Here is a 15,839-nt window from a genome sequence, read left to right as displayed (position 1 = left end):
CTTGCAACTTTCTCAAAGCATTGAAGTTAAAAATTATTAAGGAACAAATGGAGGGAAGCAAGTTCATATCATAATGTTGATGTTGTTATTAATGTGAGTGTTGTAAAAAAGGAGGTAAACTTTTGATTAGATCATACTTCTAATGTAATTGGGAAAGGGATTTCATGAAAATAAAAAATCAACATTTCAGATTTTTTACCTCCTTTGTGCTTAGGAAAAACAAAAAAATGTTGTTATGACTGCATGTTAAATTCAATGATGGATCTAATCCATCTTTTACTTTAACAAGATGACATCACAGCACAACACTATCATTTGATAGAATTAAGAAATTAAAATAGTTTAAGATAATGATAGATTTTCAAAGTTATTATTATATTAACTAAATATTATGAGGAAATTTACATGTAAAATAAGAATGTTCTCCTTGTAAAAGATTTAAATTTAGTAAACTTAAACAAATTACTTGATCACATAAGAATATAATAGAAATAGAAAAAAGGTAGCAAACAGGAATTCTCTCAGACTGTGTAATAATTGGAATAAAATTTTTCCAATCTATGAAATCTTCAAACCAAAATGAGAATACTGATATATTTATTTACACCATTAGATTTCTCAGATTATAAGATTTAAATCAATGAATTAAGTTAACTCTAAAATGATTACAATACGGATTGTTGAAAGGAAATCCCAAGTTGATTTCAAATGCTGATAATATTGAGGCATTTCTAATATCAAATACTAGCAGGACCCATGGAAATTCCATGGAATAAAAAAAAATAAGAGTTATTTAAGAAAGAAAGGACGTATTGCATTTTTATTGCATATAAATCTTATTGTTGGCTGCTCAATAAATGACTGAAAAATATACAACAATCTATATAAAACTTAATAGATATATCATTTGTTAGTATTTAATTCTATTGAAACTGCAAGATCAATATATAATTGCATATTCCTTATTACTCTTTTACTCTTTTACTTGTTTCAGTCATTGACTGCGGCCATGCTGGAGCACCGCTTTTAGTCGAGCAAATCAACCCCGGGACTTATTCTTTGTAAGCCCAGTACTTATTCTATCGGTCTCTTTTGCCGAACCGCTATGCAATATTTTATCATTATTACTTTACATTATATACTATTAATGTACACAAAATGATATAGAGAATATATACAATGTTTTATTTACATGATTAGTTTCAATTCCAGTGCAATTAAAAAACAAAAATAACATTCATGGCTATTTTGCTAAGTTATTTCACTTTCAGTCACAGTATTATATTATATGATTTTAAAATTTTCCTCTGCTAACCACTTAATATTTCTCTCTCTCTCTCTCTCTCTTCTTCTTCTTTACCTCTTACTTCAACAAATGTAGTTAACATTTTTCTTTCTTTCTCTCTCTTTCCCTCTCTCTCTCTGTCACTCTCACTCCACTTCCTCCTTTCTCTAACAAACTAAAGTGTAATGTGTGAACAAACATACAAGCAGAATTATAATACACTGGCCAGCAAAATAAATATTTTCTTCTCTGGCACAAATTCTTAGAGCTATTTTAGACTAATTTTTGGGTGCTGATTCCAAAATTGACCTCAGATTTGCTCTATTACATCACATTTTTGTGCCATCAGTATATACCTTTATTTACCAGGACCATACCAAAAGTTAACATTACACCACTATTTGCAGGAATTTTGGCTGGATTATCATGCTAACTTTGAATAATGTGCTCGAGCTGAGTTTTGCTTTAAGACCCTTTCTCTTTTCAGGTGTAAACTGAACCACAGTGATCTAGTTCTGGATACAACATCAAAAAGAAGGAAGTGTTGTAATGACCTCAATATCTTACTCCACAGACTCAAGGAAAGAATGCAAAGCTCAAGTGTGGTGTGCCAATGGTTTGGAGAGAACCAACAAACCACGTGGATAACTGCTACTTCTGCCTTGTTAATGTAAAAGGGTTCAATATGAAAATCAAAAGACTTGCAATACCCAGATATCCCATCTGTCCATTGACTGGCTGCACACTCCAAGGAATGTGTCTGTATTTATTGAGCTTCCACAAATTGATGACGAAGCCCTTAATTCACTTACTACTGATGAAGATGAACAGTTTATGCCATCTGATACAGACTGTGATCATTTTCTGTTTAGCCAGCCCAAATTGAATGATCTGGTCAGGGATTTGTATTTGCCAAAGCAGTCGGTTGAACTGTTGGCTTCCAGGTTGCAAGAGAAAAGACTGCCGAAACCTGGCACTTGAGTCTCCTTTTATTGTAACAGAGAAGCAAAACTGTGAAAGTACTTCCATTCAGATGGTCAGCCTGATTATTGTAATGATGTTGAAGAGCTTCTTCTCAATATGAGACTGCTGGCATATAATTCACATGAGTTGAGACTTTTTATTGACAGCTCTAAAAGCAGCTTGAAGTGTGTTTTATTTCACAATAGGTATTTGTATGGCTCAATCACAATAGGACACTTTATAGAAATGAAAAGAGTATGCCAACAACAATACTGTTCTGGAGAGGTTGCAATATAATGTTCATAGATGGGTAATTTGTGTCAGTTTGAAAGTAGTAAACCTTCTACTGGGCTAGCAAGGAGGTTACATTAACTATTCTTGTTTTCTGTGCTACTGCAACAGGGATACAAAGGATCACTGGGTGAAGAAAGAATGCCCCTCCCTCAAGAAACAGTCTGATACTAGGTGATAAAAATGTCATTAATGACACTCTAGTTGAAAGGAAAAACATTGTCTTCCCTACCATTGCACATAAAACTTGCTGTGACGAAGCAATTCATCAAAGCTCTTGATCATAATGAAGACTGCCCCAGATATATATGTACAACCTTTCCAAATCTCAGTGACAAGAAGGCAGAACACTCCTTAAGGATCAGCATGATGCAGTGGAGGCTAGAACTCGGAATGCCTTTTCTGATGTGGAATTTCCTTGGGAACAGGAAAGCTAACAACTACCAAAAGATTATGGAGGAACTGCTCTTGAGTTTGCAAGTACTTTGCTGTAGAATGAGCATTAAATCCGCACTTGAGTGAGTTTCCAGAGAACTGGGTAATGTTAGTGAAGAGCAAGGTGAACACTTTCATCAAGATGTAAAAGTTAAGCAAGAATGATACTGAAGCCAATAGGACTCAAACATGATGACAGGCTACTGTTGAAGCTTGATGAAAGACATTCCAGAAGCTGTGCACAAGAGATCATCAAAAAAGAGGAATTCTTGCAGTAATAAGATGATCAGAATGAATGACTACAATGAACAGAGATTTGGATTCATATTTTGTTATCACCAAGCTTAATTCTTATAAGCTAATCTGCATTTACACCCACAACTTTATTAAAAAAAAGACATATGTCCATTAAAAATTGCACCTATGTATATCTAATTTTTCCTTTATGCACATTAAATAGCTGTTATCTGGTGGGCAGTGTGGAAACTGGAGACTGACAAATGGTTAATAAGAGATGTACAGGCCCTATACAGAGATACCGTTAGTAGGGTTCGGATTGGCAATGAGTATAGTGAAGAATTCCAGGTAGAAGTAAGGGTCCACCAAGGATCAGCCCTCAGCCTCCTCTTATTCATTATAGTCCTCCAGGCAATAACAGAGGAATTCAAGACAAGTTACCCCTTGGAAATCCTCTATGCTGATGACCTGGCCCTCATACCAGAATCACTACAAGAACTAGAGAAGAAATTTAGAATCGAAGGGCCTTAGAGTCAATGTTGCAAAGACCAAAGTTCTAGTATGTAGGAAGGCAAACACATTACACACCCCTTCAGGTAGGTGGCCCTGCTCAATCTGTAGAAAAGGCATAGGTAGAAACTCTATAAGATGTACCCAGTGTAAGCTATGGACACATAAGAAGTGCAGCAACATCAAAGGAAGATGAACCGGGAAGATAGCTTTCGCGTGCAGCAGATGCACAGGAGCAATAAACACCACAGATGCTCAGAAAACAGATTCCATCACATGCCAGGGGGAGTAACTAGAAGTAGTTGATAGCCTCCACTACCTAGGTGACCAAGTTTGTAGTGGGGTGGATGGTCAGAGAGTGTTACCACTAGAATAAGAATAGCCTGAGCAAAGTTTAGAAAGCTTCTACCCCTACTAGTGACAAAGGGCCTCTCGCTCAGAGTGAAAGGTAGACTGTATGATGTGTGCAAACTGCCATGCTTCACGGCAGTGAAACATGGGCTGTGACTGCTGAAGACATGTGCAGGCTAGAAAGAAATGAAGCTAGCATGATCCACTGGATGTATAATGTCAGTGTGCAAACACGATAGAGTGTAATCACCCTGAGGGAAATGTTAGACATAAGAAGCATCGGATGTGGCGTGCAAGAGAGACGTTTGCATTGGTATGGTCATGTACTGCAGATGGATGAGGAGAGCTGTGTAAAATGTGCCACTCCCAAACAGTGGAAGGAATCCAGGGTAAAGGGAAACCCAGGAAGACATGGGATGAGGTGGTGAAGTATGAAGCATAACTAATTAGAAGTGTATAGCAATTACTATCAAGTCTAAACTTCTACATAGCTGAGTGGAAATTAAATGAAAACCAAATACTCAAGTAAAATTGGCCTCAAAGTATCTCTACACAAGATATTGATATTAAACTCAAAGAAATTAGGTCAATAAGGTGAGGTACATGTATTAAGTTTGACCTAGAGAGGAGAGCCAATACTCATAAAAACATTATATCTTAAGACAGACGAGTCCTTATGAGATAGAAAATATAAATTTCTAAAATTACTTAAATACACAACTAAATGACAGATAACCCAATCTAAAAGGAACTTTTAGAGATAAAAATAAACTCAAATCCTCCCAAGTGAAAAAAGGGAATCCTGAAGCCTCCTACAAGTTTACAAAAGAATCTTCTTTCATGTGCTAAAAGATAGGGTTGCTGTTTGAAGAAAATGTCTTATTGACTGCAGAACCCATGAGGATAAATGAAATACTAAATAAACAACTCCAAAGTATTATCATCTTCCTACAGGGAAATATACCAATAAGCAAGCCTGATGAGTTCTTGAACTGCAGCTCTCCATGAGAAAGAAGCAACCATCACTTACATAAATGCACAGGAAGATATAATATCAGCCTTTAATAGGACGAACTTGAATTCAGCAATGGGCCCAGATGGATTTCCAGTTTTTCTTTTAAAGACATGCAAAACAGCTCTTGCAAAACCACTGTAGAGTCGCATTGTATGTGGCAAACTTCCCAGAAAATTAAAAGGGGAAACCAAAGCAGTCGCTAAAAGTAGCCTATCTCTTTGACCTCATGTTAGTAAAGTCAGGGAACACACTGTTAGTAAGTGACTGATAATGTACCTACAAGAAAATAACTTATTCACAAACATGCAACATGGCTTCCACCAAGGAAGGAGCTGCCTCCACATAGCTACTATGGCATTATGACTAGGTACTGAAACAACAGCTCAAACACTCAAATATGTGTTTCTTTATTGCCCACAAGGGGCTAAACATAGAGGGGACAAACAAGGACAGACAAACGGATTAAGTCGATTACATCGACCCCAGTGCGTAACTGGTACTTAATTTATCAACCCCGAAAGGGTGAAAGGCAAAGTCGACCTCGGCGGAATTTGAACTCAGAACGCAATGACAGACGCAATACCGCTAAGCATTTCGCCCGATGTGCTAACGTTTCTGCCAGCTCGCCGCCTATACTCAAATATGATTGTGGTATACCTCAACTTTGCCAAGGATTTCAACTAAGCTAATCATATGTCACTAATGTGTAACCTTGGTACTGGTGGAAAACTAAAGAAGTAAAGGGCAATATCATGGATTTGAATGCAGTAACAAAAACATATATCTGAATGACAGGAAACTCTTTCAAAGTAAGATAAACACAACAATTAATGTCATTCAGGAACAAAAAAAAAAAAAAACCCACACAACATCCCTATCCAAAATAGTATAGACACTGAAAAAGAGGAGAGTGAGCAACCCCCAAATAAACTGGAGCATTATTGCTAAAACCAACAAATACAAGGGACATGACAGCAAATTTTAGTTTTGCATCACTGAAAAACTAAACATCATCACACCAAGAGCTAACATTTAAATATTACTCTTTACTCTTTTACTTGTTTCAGTCATTTGACTGCGGCCATGCTGGAGCACCGCCTTTAGTCGAGCAAATCGACCCCGGGACTTATTCTTTGTAAGCCCAGTACTTAATCTATCGGTCTCTTTTGCCGAACCGCTAAGTGACGGGGACGTAAACACACCAGCATCGGCTGTCAAGCAATGCTAGGGGGACAAAGACAGACACACGAACACATACATATATATACATATATACAACAGGCTTCTTTCAGTTTCTGTCTACCAAATCCACTCACAAGGCATTGGTCGGCCCGGGGCTATAGCAGAAGACACTTGCCCAAGATGCCACGCAGTGGGACTGAACCCGGAACCGTGTGGTTGGTTAGCAAGCTACTTACCACACAGCCACTCCTGCGCCTATTAGGGATGAAACTTTCTCTCCCTGCATGCATAAACAACATTTCATTTTCTGAAATACAAGGCAGTACCCTACTAAAAATGATATCCTAAAACCACTCGAATTCTTTTTCTAATTCTGTTACAGATTTTGCTATCAGAATGAGTTCATTAGTATATAGTAATTTGCAGGGGCAGCTGGTCTTAAATTCCTCAAACATTCCCTTGAAAAGGAGAGAACAGAAAACATGTCTGGGCTGTAAAAACAGTAAATGAACCCTAAACCCTTCAACAGATCTGCAAAAGTCTGCCTCAGTGTGGTATAATATAAAGCCACTATTTGAAGAAAATGGCACACTGACTGTATATTATGCATATCCTGTGATGATAAGTGATGAGTTAGCAGAGAAAGTTTAAATAAATGACTAAATGTTGCTTTATAGATAGACTTTATCAAAGAATTCAAGTTTCATTTTTCACACACCCAATTGCAGTGTTTGACTTTTCCTTCATTGTGAAAAGTAGAATGAAAGAGGGAAGAGTGGGGCAAGATTTTTTTTTTCTTTGAATGTGAGTTACATGTTTCTGAATGTAGAATAAGATAAAATGACAGAAAATTACAAAATAGAAAACCATTTTTGTGGTTGTTGCTGTTCCAAAACTATGAAAAGAAAGAGAGAGAGAGAGAGAGAGAGAGAGACGGAGAGACAGAGAGAGAGAGAGCTGGAGTAGAGAATCCAACATTTAAAAGACATGGATTTTAAAAATTCTTCTTTTAAAATGACTTCCCTTCATTGTTTTGCAATGCATGAAAAAAGAAATAAGAAGCAAGGGAAACCTCAACAAAAACATGGAATTCAAACAGGCTATTTGTGAAAGTCTGCTTTTCCAGTTTCCAGTAAGTGCAGGTGGAGCACAATGAGTAATATTTACTGCATTTTTGACTTTGAAGAAAGTATATGTTTTGCAAATGTTCACTACTTTGCCAAAACTATATCAGCAAAGTAAAGACCTTCTCTAAACATAGTAAAACCTATAACATATTCAGAACACAATTTCAGAAAATTATCTCTGCTCTCTTTGAGCATATAAAAGTCAAATTTAGGTGGGGCAAAATGGATAAGACATGGCTCCAGTTCTCTAGAATTAAATTTGAAAAGAAAAAAAAATGCCATACACATAAACATCCGTCTATGTTTCAAACTTTCAACTTCATTAACAATACTATACTGACCAATTTTTACTCTCAACTATGTAACCTTTACTGACCAAATTTTACTCCCAAAGATGATGCAATGGAACAAAATGAGAGAAAGTAACAAAAATCAGAAATTATTGATTTCGACCCAGTTACCAATTTTGCCCCACTTCTATATAGGAATTCCAAGTGTTACCAATTTTGCCCCACTTCTATATAGTAATTCCAAGTGTTTGACAGAATGACAAAAAATATATAAAAAATAAGAAAAAAGGTTCAATTTTAGGAAACATTTGAATATATATGCAATAATTCTAAAGCTGAAAAAGAATGCTTTTAGTTGCTGAGAGATGTAATTTTATAATTAAAACTAAATTCAAAAGTTTTCTTTACTTACTTGCTTTCAAAGCCTCACTGAAATAAATTTGCAAGTAGAAATGTGTTTGTGTGTTCCTTTAACCACTATTGGTCAATCCAAGGTCAAGCCCAGTTATGCATTGAAAGAAAGAATTTGGGCCAAGAGACAATAACATTTTTCTATCAATCTCTTTATCTTTATAATCATTTATATATACTTACACACACACACACACACACAAACAGATGCATACATACATACATTTTCAAAGGTGCTCTGTTGTTTCCATTTTCCATCCCAAAAGCAGCTACTATAATTCCTTTGGAATTATAAGTGCTTTTGGGGCTATAAACTGTTTTTTAACTGAATTATTTGATGTCTCTAAAGTGGCTATCATAAAAGAGAATCCATTACTTTTTTAAGAAGTCAAGATACCTTTGTATATTGAAAGAGAACCTCTTCATGCCTAACTGCTGGGAGATGGAGAGGGCCTTCTTGCATCAAGTGCTACACATCCAGCCTAGTAGTGCCCCCCGCCCCCTACCAATATCTAGATGCCTGGGGCAATTGCCCCCTACCCATAAATCCAGCCCTGCCTTGCATGGCTTCTTCCCAAAGAGAAGCTGTCTTACACAGATTTGGAAGCATTATGACTGAAACAACTAATGAATAACTCAAATGTGGATGGGATATGTCTTGATTTTACAAAGGCTTTTGACAAGGTTAATCAGAGGATATGTCACAAGCTGTAGAGACTTAGCAGAGTTGAAAAATTGGGATAATGATTACATGAATTCTTAAAATGCTGAAACCAAGCTGTATCAGTCAAAGGAGCCTTTGACTGCTACAGCTTGGTTTCAGCATTTTAAGAATTCATATAATCATTATCCCATGTTCAAGAGGGCCACATTCTATACTGCGAGATTTCATAAAGGTGGTCTGCCTGAAGTCTTTTAAAAAATTCTACATGGTTTCTTTAAAAAAAAGAAGAAAAAACATACTTTCTACACTTAAGCAACACAAAATATCAAAAGATAATCCAAAATTGCTTCTGTCAGCTGCTGAATTTGAAGAAATTTAGTGTATTTTTAGTGTAAAGGACAATATGTATGTTTGTATGTGATAGAATTATATGCATACAATGCTATCAGCAGGAACGACTGCCTTGACGTATAAATCAAAAGCATGTCAGAACCAGCAAGTATTCACAACTTTAAAAACAAGGAATACAAGTGGAACAACCCAATAAAAAAACATCAATTCAATACCAACATAACAGACCTGATATGGTTCAGTCAGACAGAGAATAAAAGTCATGCACTGTAGTAGAGATCAGTTGCCCAACATACATTCAGAAGTCCAGGAAAAAGAGAACATTTACGGCGAACTAATGTGGAACATACGGCTCTTGTATCCTGATTATGAATTCACATTTGTGCCTATCATCATAAGAGTGTTTGGTTATTTACTAAAAGATTTGCACAAAAATCTAGAAATAGTTGGTTTCACAGAAAAAGAGCAAACGAAACTGCCGCAGATTCTCCAAATCCAATCTATTAGAGGCATAGTGAAAATTTGTAAAGCTTGGCTTCAAAGTTGACATCACACTCTTGTTTGATGGGGTTAGGGTCATACCAAGTTAGTGGTCCTAGAAGTGTCTTATGCTTAGAGCTGACCAGGTCCACCAGCAATCTCTATTGCTGGCAGTTCTCTGCCAATCCCTCTGCATCCTCCAATGTGACATTGAACCTCTGGAGATCTTCCCTAATCACGTCCTTATTGACTTGGAGTATGCAGACAATACCACCCTATTCATCAACTCAATCGACCAGTTCAAGGATACAATGATGAGAATTAGCAAAGCTTGTCCTTCAGGTGAGTTGAGTGAAGACCATGCATGTTGGAGATGGCTTCTCCATATTGGACCCGATGTCACTGAGTTTGTCAGCTGCTTCATTTACCTGGGCTCCATAGTCAAACTGCAGATGTGGTCCAGCCACTAGGCTCACAAACACCCTATGGAAGCCCCTCTGGCACCCCTGCTTTATTTCCCAGAAGATGAAGCTCTGTATCTACAATACATTGGTACTCTCCATTCTCCCCTATGGATCAGAATTGTTTCCCCCCATCCCTAGAAGACCTGGCCAAAGTGGAGATTTGTAAGACATTCTCAAAATTCTCCACCTTGGATTCTTATGTGAATTGATGCACACACTTGGATGTATACATCAACAGTTCAACCAACACACAAAATCAAACATATATTGGGTTATCTCATAAATAATGCAGTTTTTTATACTTCTTTTATTTTTCAAAATTAAGATATACAAAGTTGTTTTTTTAATTTGGTTCTTTTTAAATCTAAAATATACTCTCCTTCATTTTCTACAATGCTCTTCTGGTAGACTTGCAAGGCTCTACTTCCAAAATTCACTTATCTGTGATGAAAAATATTCCTCCAGTACTGTTCTGAACTTGTCTACAGAATTCATATTTTTTTCCATCTGAATGATTTTGAAGACTGCGGAATAAATGATATTCAGATGGGGCAATGTCCGGTGAATATGGAAGGTGGGTCATCGTTTCTGATTCAAACTTCTCCAGTCTTTGGAATGTCATCCTCACTGTATGTGGCTGAGCATTATCCTGATTGAAGAACACCTTTTGTCTTGAAACCCAAGATGGTCATTTTTCTCCTAGCACTGACTTAAGCTGCTCACAGTAGATCTCCTTTGGTATCGCTTGCTTTGGGTTTAAAAGTTCAAAGTGGACTGAAACCTTTCATATCCCACCAAATAGATAACAACACCTTATTTAGCCTGGAGTGCTGGTTTGACATTTTCATAGAGAACCAATTTCTCATCACCTGTGACTAGTCAGTCCAAAAAAGGTTCATTCGCGAGACATGACAGTAAAGAAGAGCACACATTCTAAGTTTGGGAGGAACCCACTGACCCAATTTGCTGACTTTTCTGATGGCATACAGGTGTCGCTGGATGGTTGAATGACCAAGTCTGAGCTTCTCTGCTAGTTCCTCAACAGTTATGATGGGATTTTGTTCCACCAGGGTTTGCAGAACATCCTCATCGAGCTCTACAGATCTTCCAGGATGAGGCTTATCTTCTAGACTGTAGTTTCCAGCTCAGAATTTCTGGAACCACCATTGACACTGGCTTACACTTATTGTCTGATATCCATATAATATTCCTTGCACCTTCCATTGTGTTGTTTCTTATATTGAACTCATAAAGCTGAATATGCTCCTTTGTCACTTCCATTATAGCTTTGAAATAATAACTTAAAATTGAACTGCACTCTTCAAAACTTGTACTAAGAATAAGTACAAGGAAAAATTACTACCTGCTTTTATAATAAGTTTATGCAGATAGTTTATTCTGTCCCCCTCCAACTTTTAGTTCATGTAATTGAAAAAAACCATTATTTATGGGATGACCCAAATTTACAAACACTGGGAACGCTTAACTCAAAATGTTTTGTCAATTTGTTAGTGACTGGCTCGAACTTTCTCGAAGAAAAATCCTGCATACATACTTAGGCAAGACATCATCCACATTATTGTCAACTGTGAGGAGAATATCTTCCAGATAACTTCTCATGAGGCATAATGCAGTAGCTGAAATGGTCTGGAACAGGGTAACAAAGAAGAAAATACTACAAATGAAGTTAACCAAATGAGACTGATAAGTCAAAAGAATACTGGAACTTAAAAATTAAAACAACCGACAAGTTAAAACACAACTGACCAGATATCATTGAGTGGGACCACAAAGAAAAGATATATTTGGTTGTGGAAATCAGTTGCTCTCTGGATGTGAATGGGATTAGAAAATTACAAGAAAAAGAGCACATCTATGAACCACTGATAAGGATTTTGCAAATCCAGTACCCAAGATACACTTTTAGTTTCGTACTTATTATTATAGGAGCAACAGTAAACATACCAACCCATCTGGACTAGCGATCTTAGGGAGAGAATGTAAATCCTTAATTCATATGCTACATATGATCACAATATCTGGGGCTATAAAAATCTGCAAGACCTTCTTAAGATTTAAAGAATGATGGTTAAAAGAAGTTCCTTCCCTCCACAACCTTGCTACCAAGTAGATGGCCAATCAAAATTTACTCTAAAATTAAAAAGAGAAAGAGAACAGACAGACAGACAGACATACGTGTGTAAAATGTGTGTGCATGTTGTTTACATCTTCATAACTGCTCAACCTAAAGCCACATTGAATAAGAGATCTTTTACTTGAAAAACAAGTAATTTTAGTTACAGAAAGGGCATCATGCTATAAAGCCTCAAAAGCATATTATTCTAACTAATGCAAGTATAGAAACATGGACATAAAAATGTATTTTTCTTGCTTTTCAGAAGTTAAAAGAATGAATGTTTTTGTATAAAATGAGTAAGACAATAAATAGGGGAATAAGATATTAATATCTAAGACACCTCTCATCACCATGTTTATCTTGCTCTAGATTTTGTATGGGATACACAGACACTGACAGAATGAGGGAACTCCGTGAGTGCTTACCATACTTACCCATGCTCTCCGTATGGAAAGCCTGTTGGGGAAGAAGGAAACATGTGAGAACTTTTTGACCAGTACGTTCATCAAATTCAGTCTGAAATTTGACCATTGGTTGCGCTTGATTTTCTGACAGCCATAATGCACTTAGGTTCAGGTTAGCAACGGTGAAAGGTAAATACTCCAACCTAAAGAGAGAATATTGGAAATGATTACATTAAAAAATATGTAAATAAATATATATAATGGGAGGCAATCATAATGATGAAGTTTAGGCATAGGTCAGTTCTGATTGAACAGATCTACCATGAAAGATGACAATCTAAAACTCAAAGGCACTGTTTTTTGTTTTTTTTTCTTTCCAGTTCATGATTTACTCTTCTGTTGTAGAATAAAACCACACACACACACACACAGTATAAAAATACACAGCAACACTCTTTATCTGTGTGTGCTGCATACCATTACATATACATCATAAACATGGACTACCAACTAGAACATTGAAAATAAATTAAGATCAACATAAAGAGCCATGGAAACGAGAAAGCTGAAGATTAAGAAATTGGATAAATGGGGAAACAACAGGATAAGAGTAGCAACAGGTTTAACAGTCTTTTGTGGGATGTGTTTAGAAGAAAGGAAAATAGATGGAATAGGAAAGTGAGTGGATACCACGTCCAGAAAAAATAAGGATGGTTAAGACCATGCAGAGGTTGGCATGAAGAATTTTGTTAAATTCTTTAGCACCCAAACATGGATGAGGAAATATGAGACTGCGGTTGGTGGAGAGAAGATACTAAAGCCTCTGTCCAGCAGTTGACCAAAGATGTGCAAAGGTGACGATGTGCCTTACATAAGGCTATAACATAACACGTGTAAATACTTGAATGCAAAGACTTTAATGTAGACAAGAAGGAAAAAAGAAAGTATTTCATACTGAAAGCAAAGTATAATTTTTTAAATATTTTAAACTGAAAGTCTAAATTTCCTTACTCAGACTTTTACAACCCTGATTGTCAAACAAAACCCGGACAATGAAAGTGGAAATTATTAAAGGAAATATTCAGAAAATATAAACAAAAACAAACAGGAAGCATTTGATTGGCTGCATGTGTAAAGATAGGATTGTACACATATACATATCATCATAATCATCATCATTATCACTCTCCAGGCTAGCATGGGTTGGATGGTGCAATAGGGACTAGCAAGCCAGAGGACAGCATCAAGTTCTACAGTCTATTTTGGCAGGGTTTCTTTGACGAGACAACCAGCCCAACACCAAACACTTTACAGACTGTACTGAGTGCTTTTTACATGACATCAGCACTGGCAAGGTCTGCAAGTAAGACAAAGACCCCTCAACTGAGAGGGGGTGGTGGTGATATTGAGGGTGGTGGCTTTGTGCCAGGTGATAAGAGGTCAAACTATGAAAGCAGAACAGAAACAGGTGTCTTGCTATAGAGGAGATACATAGTCAGGGCATAGCCTAAAGGTACAAGTAGGTGAATGTAAGTGAAATGGTGCAAAGGACTGGACAAGATGCTTGAGCAGTGACTTCACAAGACTGCAAAGCAGGGACTGAGGAGATGGTGAAATGCAGTGAGTGGTGAATACAGGTATATAGGAGAGCAGCAGGATAGCAATGATAGAATTTAACTTGACAGTAAACACTCAAAGTTTCATACTCAATCACACCTAACTTGGTTGATAGTATAGCTGCTATCAGTTATTATAAAATGAGAAAATTGTTCCAGAAATAAGTATAATGTACATCAACACACCAATAGAATCTTCCTTCCTTCCCCTGTCCCTTGCTCCTAAAGACAAGTTTCAAATGTCAACAGCTAAGTAGATAACATAAAACTCCCAGTGTAGTTAACTCAGGGAAATAATTGCTCTTTGGCTAACCCTAACTATGATTGTGTTATTGATTGTGGTAGTGATAATTACCATTTACCATCAATAATGTGCAACATCCAAAATTCAACTTGAGTGCTAAAAACTATCCTTATCAAGGTATCTTTGGGTACCAGCAACCATAATGAGCCCAATCACATGACCAATAGTAATTACAATGCTTGCAATGATCATAACAGTTGTCACAATCTAAATACTTGGGGAAATCTGGTGAATAACAACATTTCTAATTCAAATAGTAGAAGTAGTAAAAATTGGCACAATTGCGATAACAGTATTGGTAATGCATCTTGTATTTATACACAACTGATAAATAAGCAATTATGCAATTACAGAAAACTGAATGTTCACTGAATAAGAAGAGAGACTGGCAAAAAAACCAAAAAAAAAAAAAACCTTGTTAACTTTAATTTGATTTTCATGCCTATCCTAACCTTTGGTTGTAAATGTTGGGTAATGACTGAAAGATTACACCTGGATATACATGTGAGCAAAATAAATTATATTAATCCTTGCGAGGGTGCAGCCATATGGGGTCTACTATGCACAATATGCCTAAGGGTAATAATAGCTCATGGGAAGGCATCTGCTGCAGTGCCAGTAACAGCTCTATACAACCTAGAGAGGGGTGCATACTCTTAATTGCTTTATCTACCAAGGTACTATCAATTTGCATAGCTGGTCCCTCTGTTGGGTTGACATTTGGCAGACTCTCTTTTTCCCATTCATTCTCTTCATTTAGCAACCTCTCACAGTCTCTCTCTTTGCAGCCTCATTAAATGCAAGTGAGCCAGCATCCATATGGACACATTTCTCTCTCACACATTTTCTTGCAACATGAAACACTTCAAGTCTTTGGTCCCCACAATGAAGAACATTGGCAAATATTTTCTAATCTGCTTCACATCCGGCGATCTCATACAGTTCTCTGCTACCACCATTCTTCCAGGCCTTCCATGCCTGTTTCTTCTCCCTAATGGCCCTGTCAATTCCATTGTTTGACCACCATCTAACCTTAGGTTGAGAGGGAACTTCACACCATCCATGGATCTAGTCAGTAGCCCTCAACAGGTTGTCCCGTAGGAACCTCCAGTTGTCTTTCACATTATGTGATGCTATATCCTCTTCTTTTTCGCCAAAAGCTTCGAATAATATGTCTCTAAATCTCTGTCCATTCACAGGATCCTTAAGCTTCCAGACCCTTTGTTTCCATGCTAGACATCTTCTGGGCATTCATTTAGTCCTGATCCTGAAGTCACTAACTGCTAACTTATGTTATGCATTCTTCACCTGGGAAGGTTTTG

The 15,839-nt window shown here is 36.9% G+C and overlaps 1 protein-coding gene across 10 annotated transcripts in view; it reads right to left on the bottom strand.

The window, feature by feature from the left end:
* LOC115209683 (protein scribble homolog) overlaps positions 1-15,839 on the bottom strand; it is a 458,170-nt gene that overhangs the window by 282,363 nt on the left and 159,968 nt on the right. For 9 of the 10 annotated variants that reach the window (XM_036501621.1, XM_036501616.1, XM_036501617.1 and 6 more), the window contains exon 12: positions 12,619-12,800. In XM_036501621.1, the coding sequence (XP_036357514.1) occupies positions 12,619-12,800 (182 nt within the window). The remainder of the gene's footprint in view (positions 1-12,618; positions 12,801-15,839) is intronic. The other variant, XM_036501618.1, reaches the window with a different exon arrangement.

Source organism: Octopus sinensis, linkage group LG3, assembly GCF_006345805.1.
Source record: "Octopus sinensis linkage group LG3, ASM634580v1, whole genome shotgun sequence".
NCBI classification, from domain to species: domain Eukaryota; kingdom Metazoa; phylum Mollusca; class Cephalopoda; order Octopoda; family Octopodidae; genus Octopus; species Octopus sinensis.
This window is presented reverse-complemented; position numbering and strand designations above follow the sequence as displayed.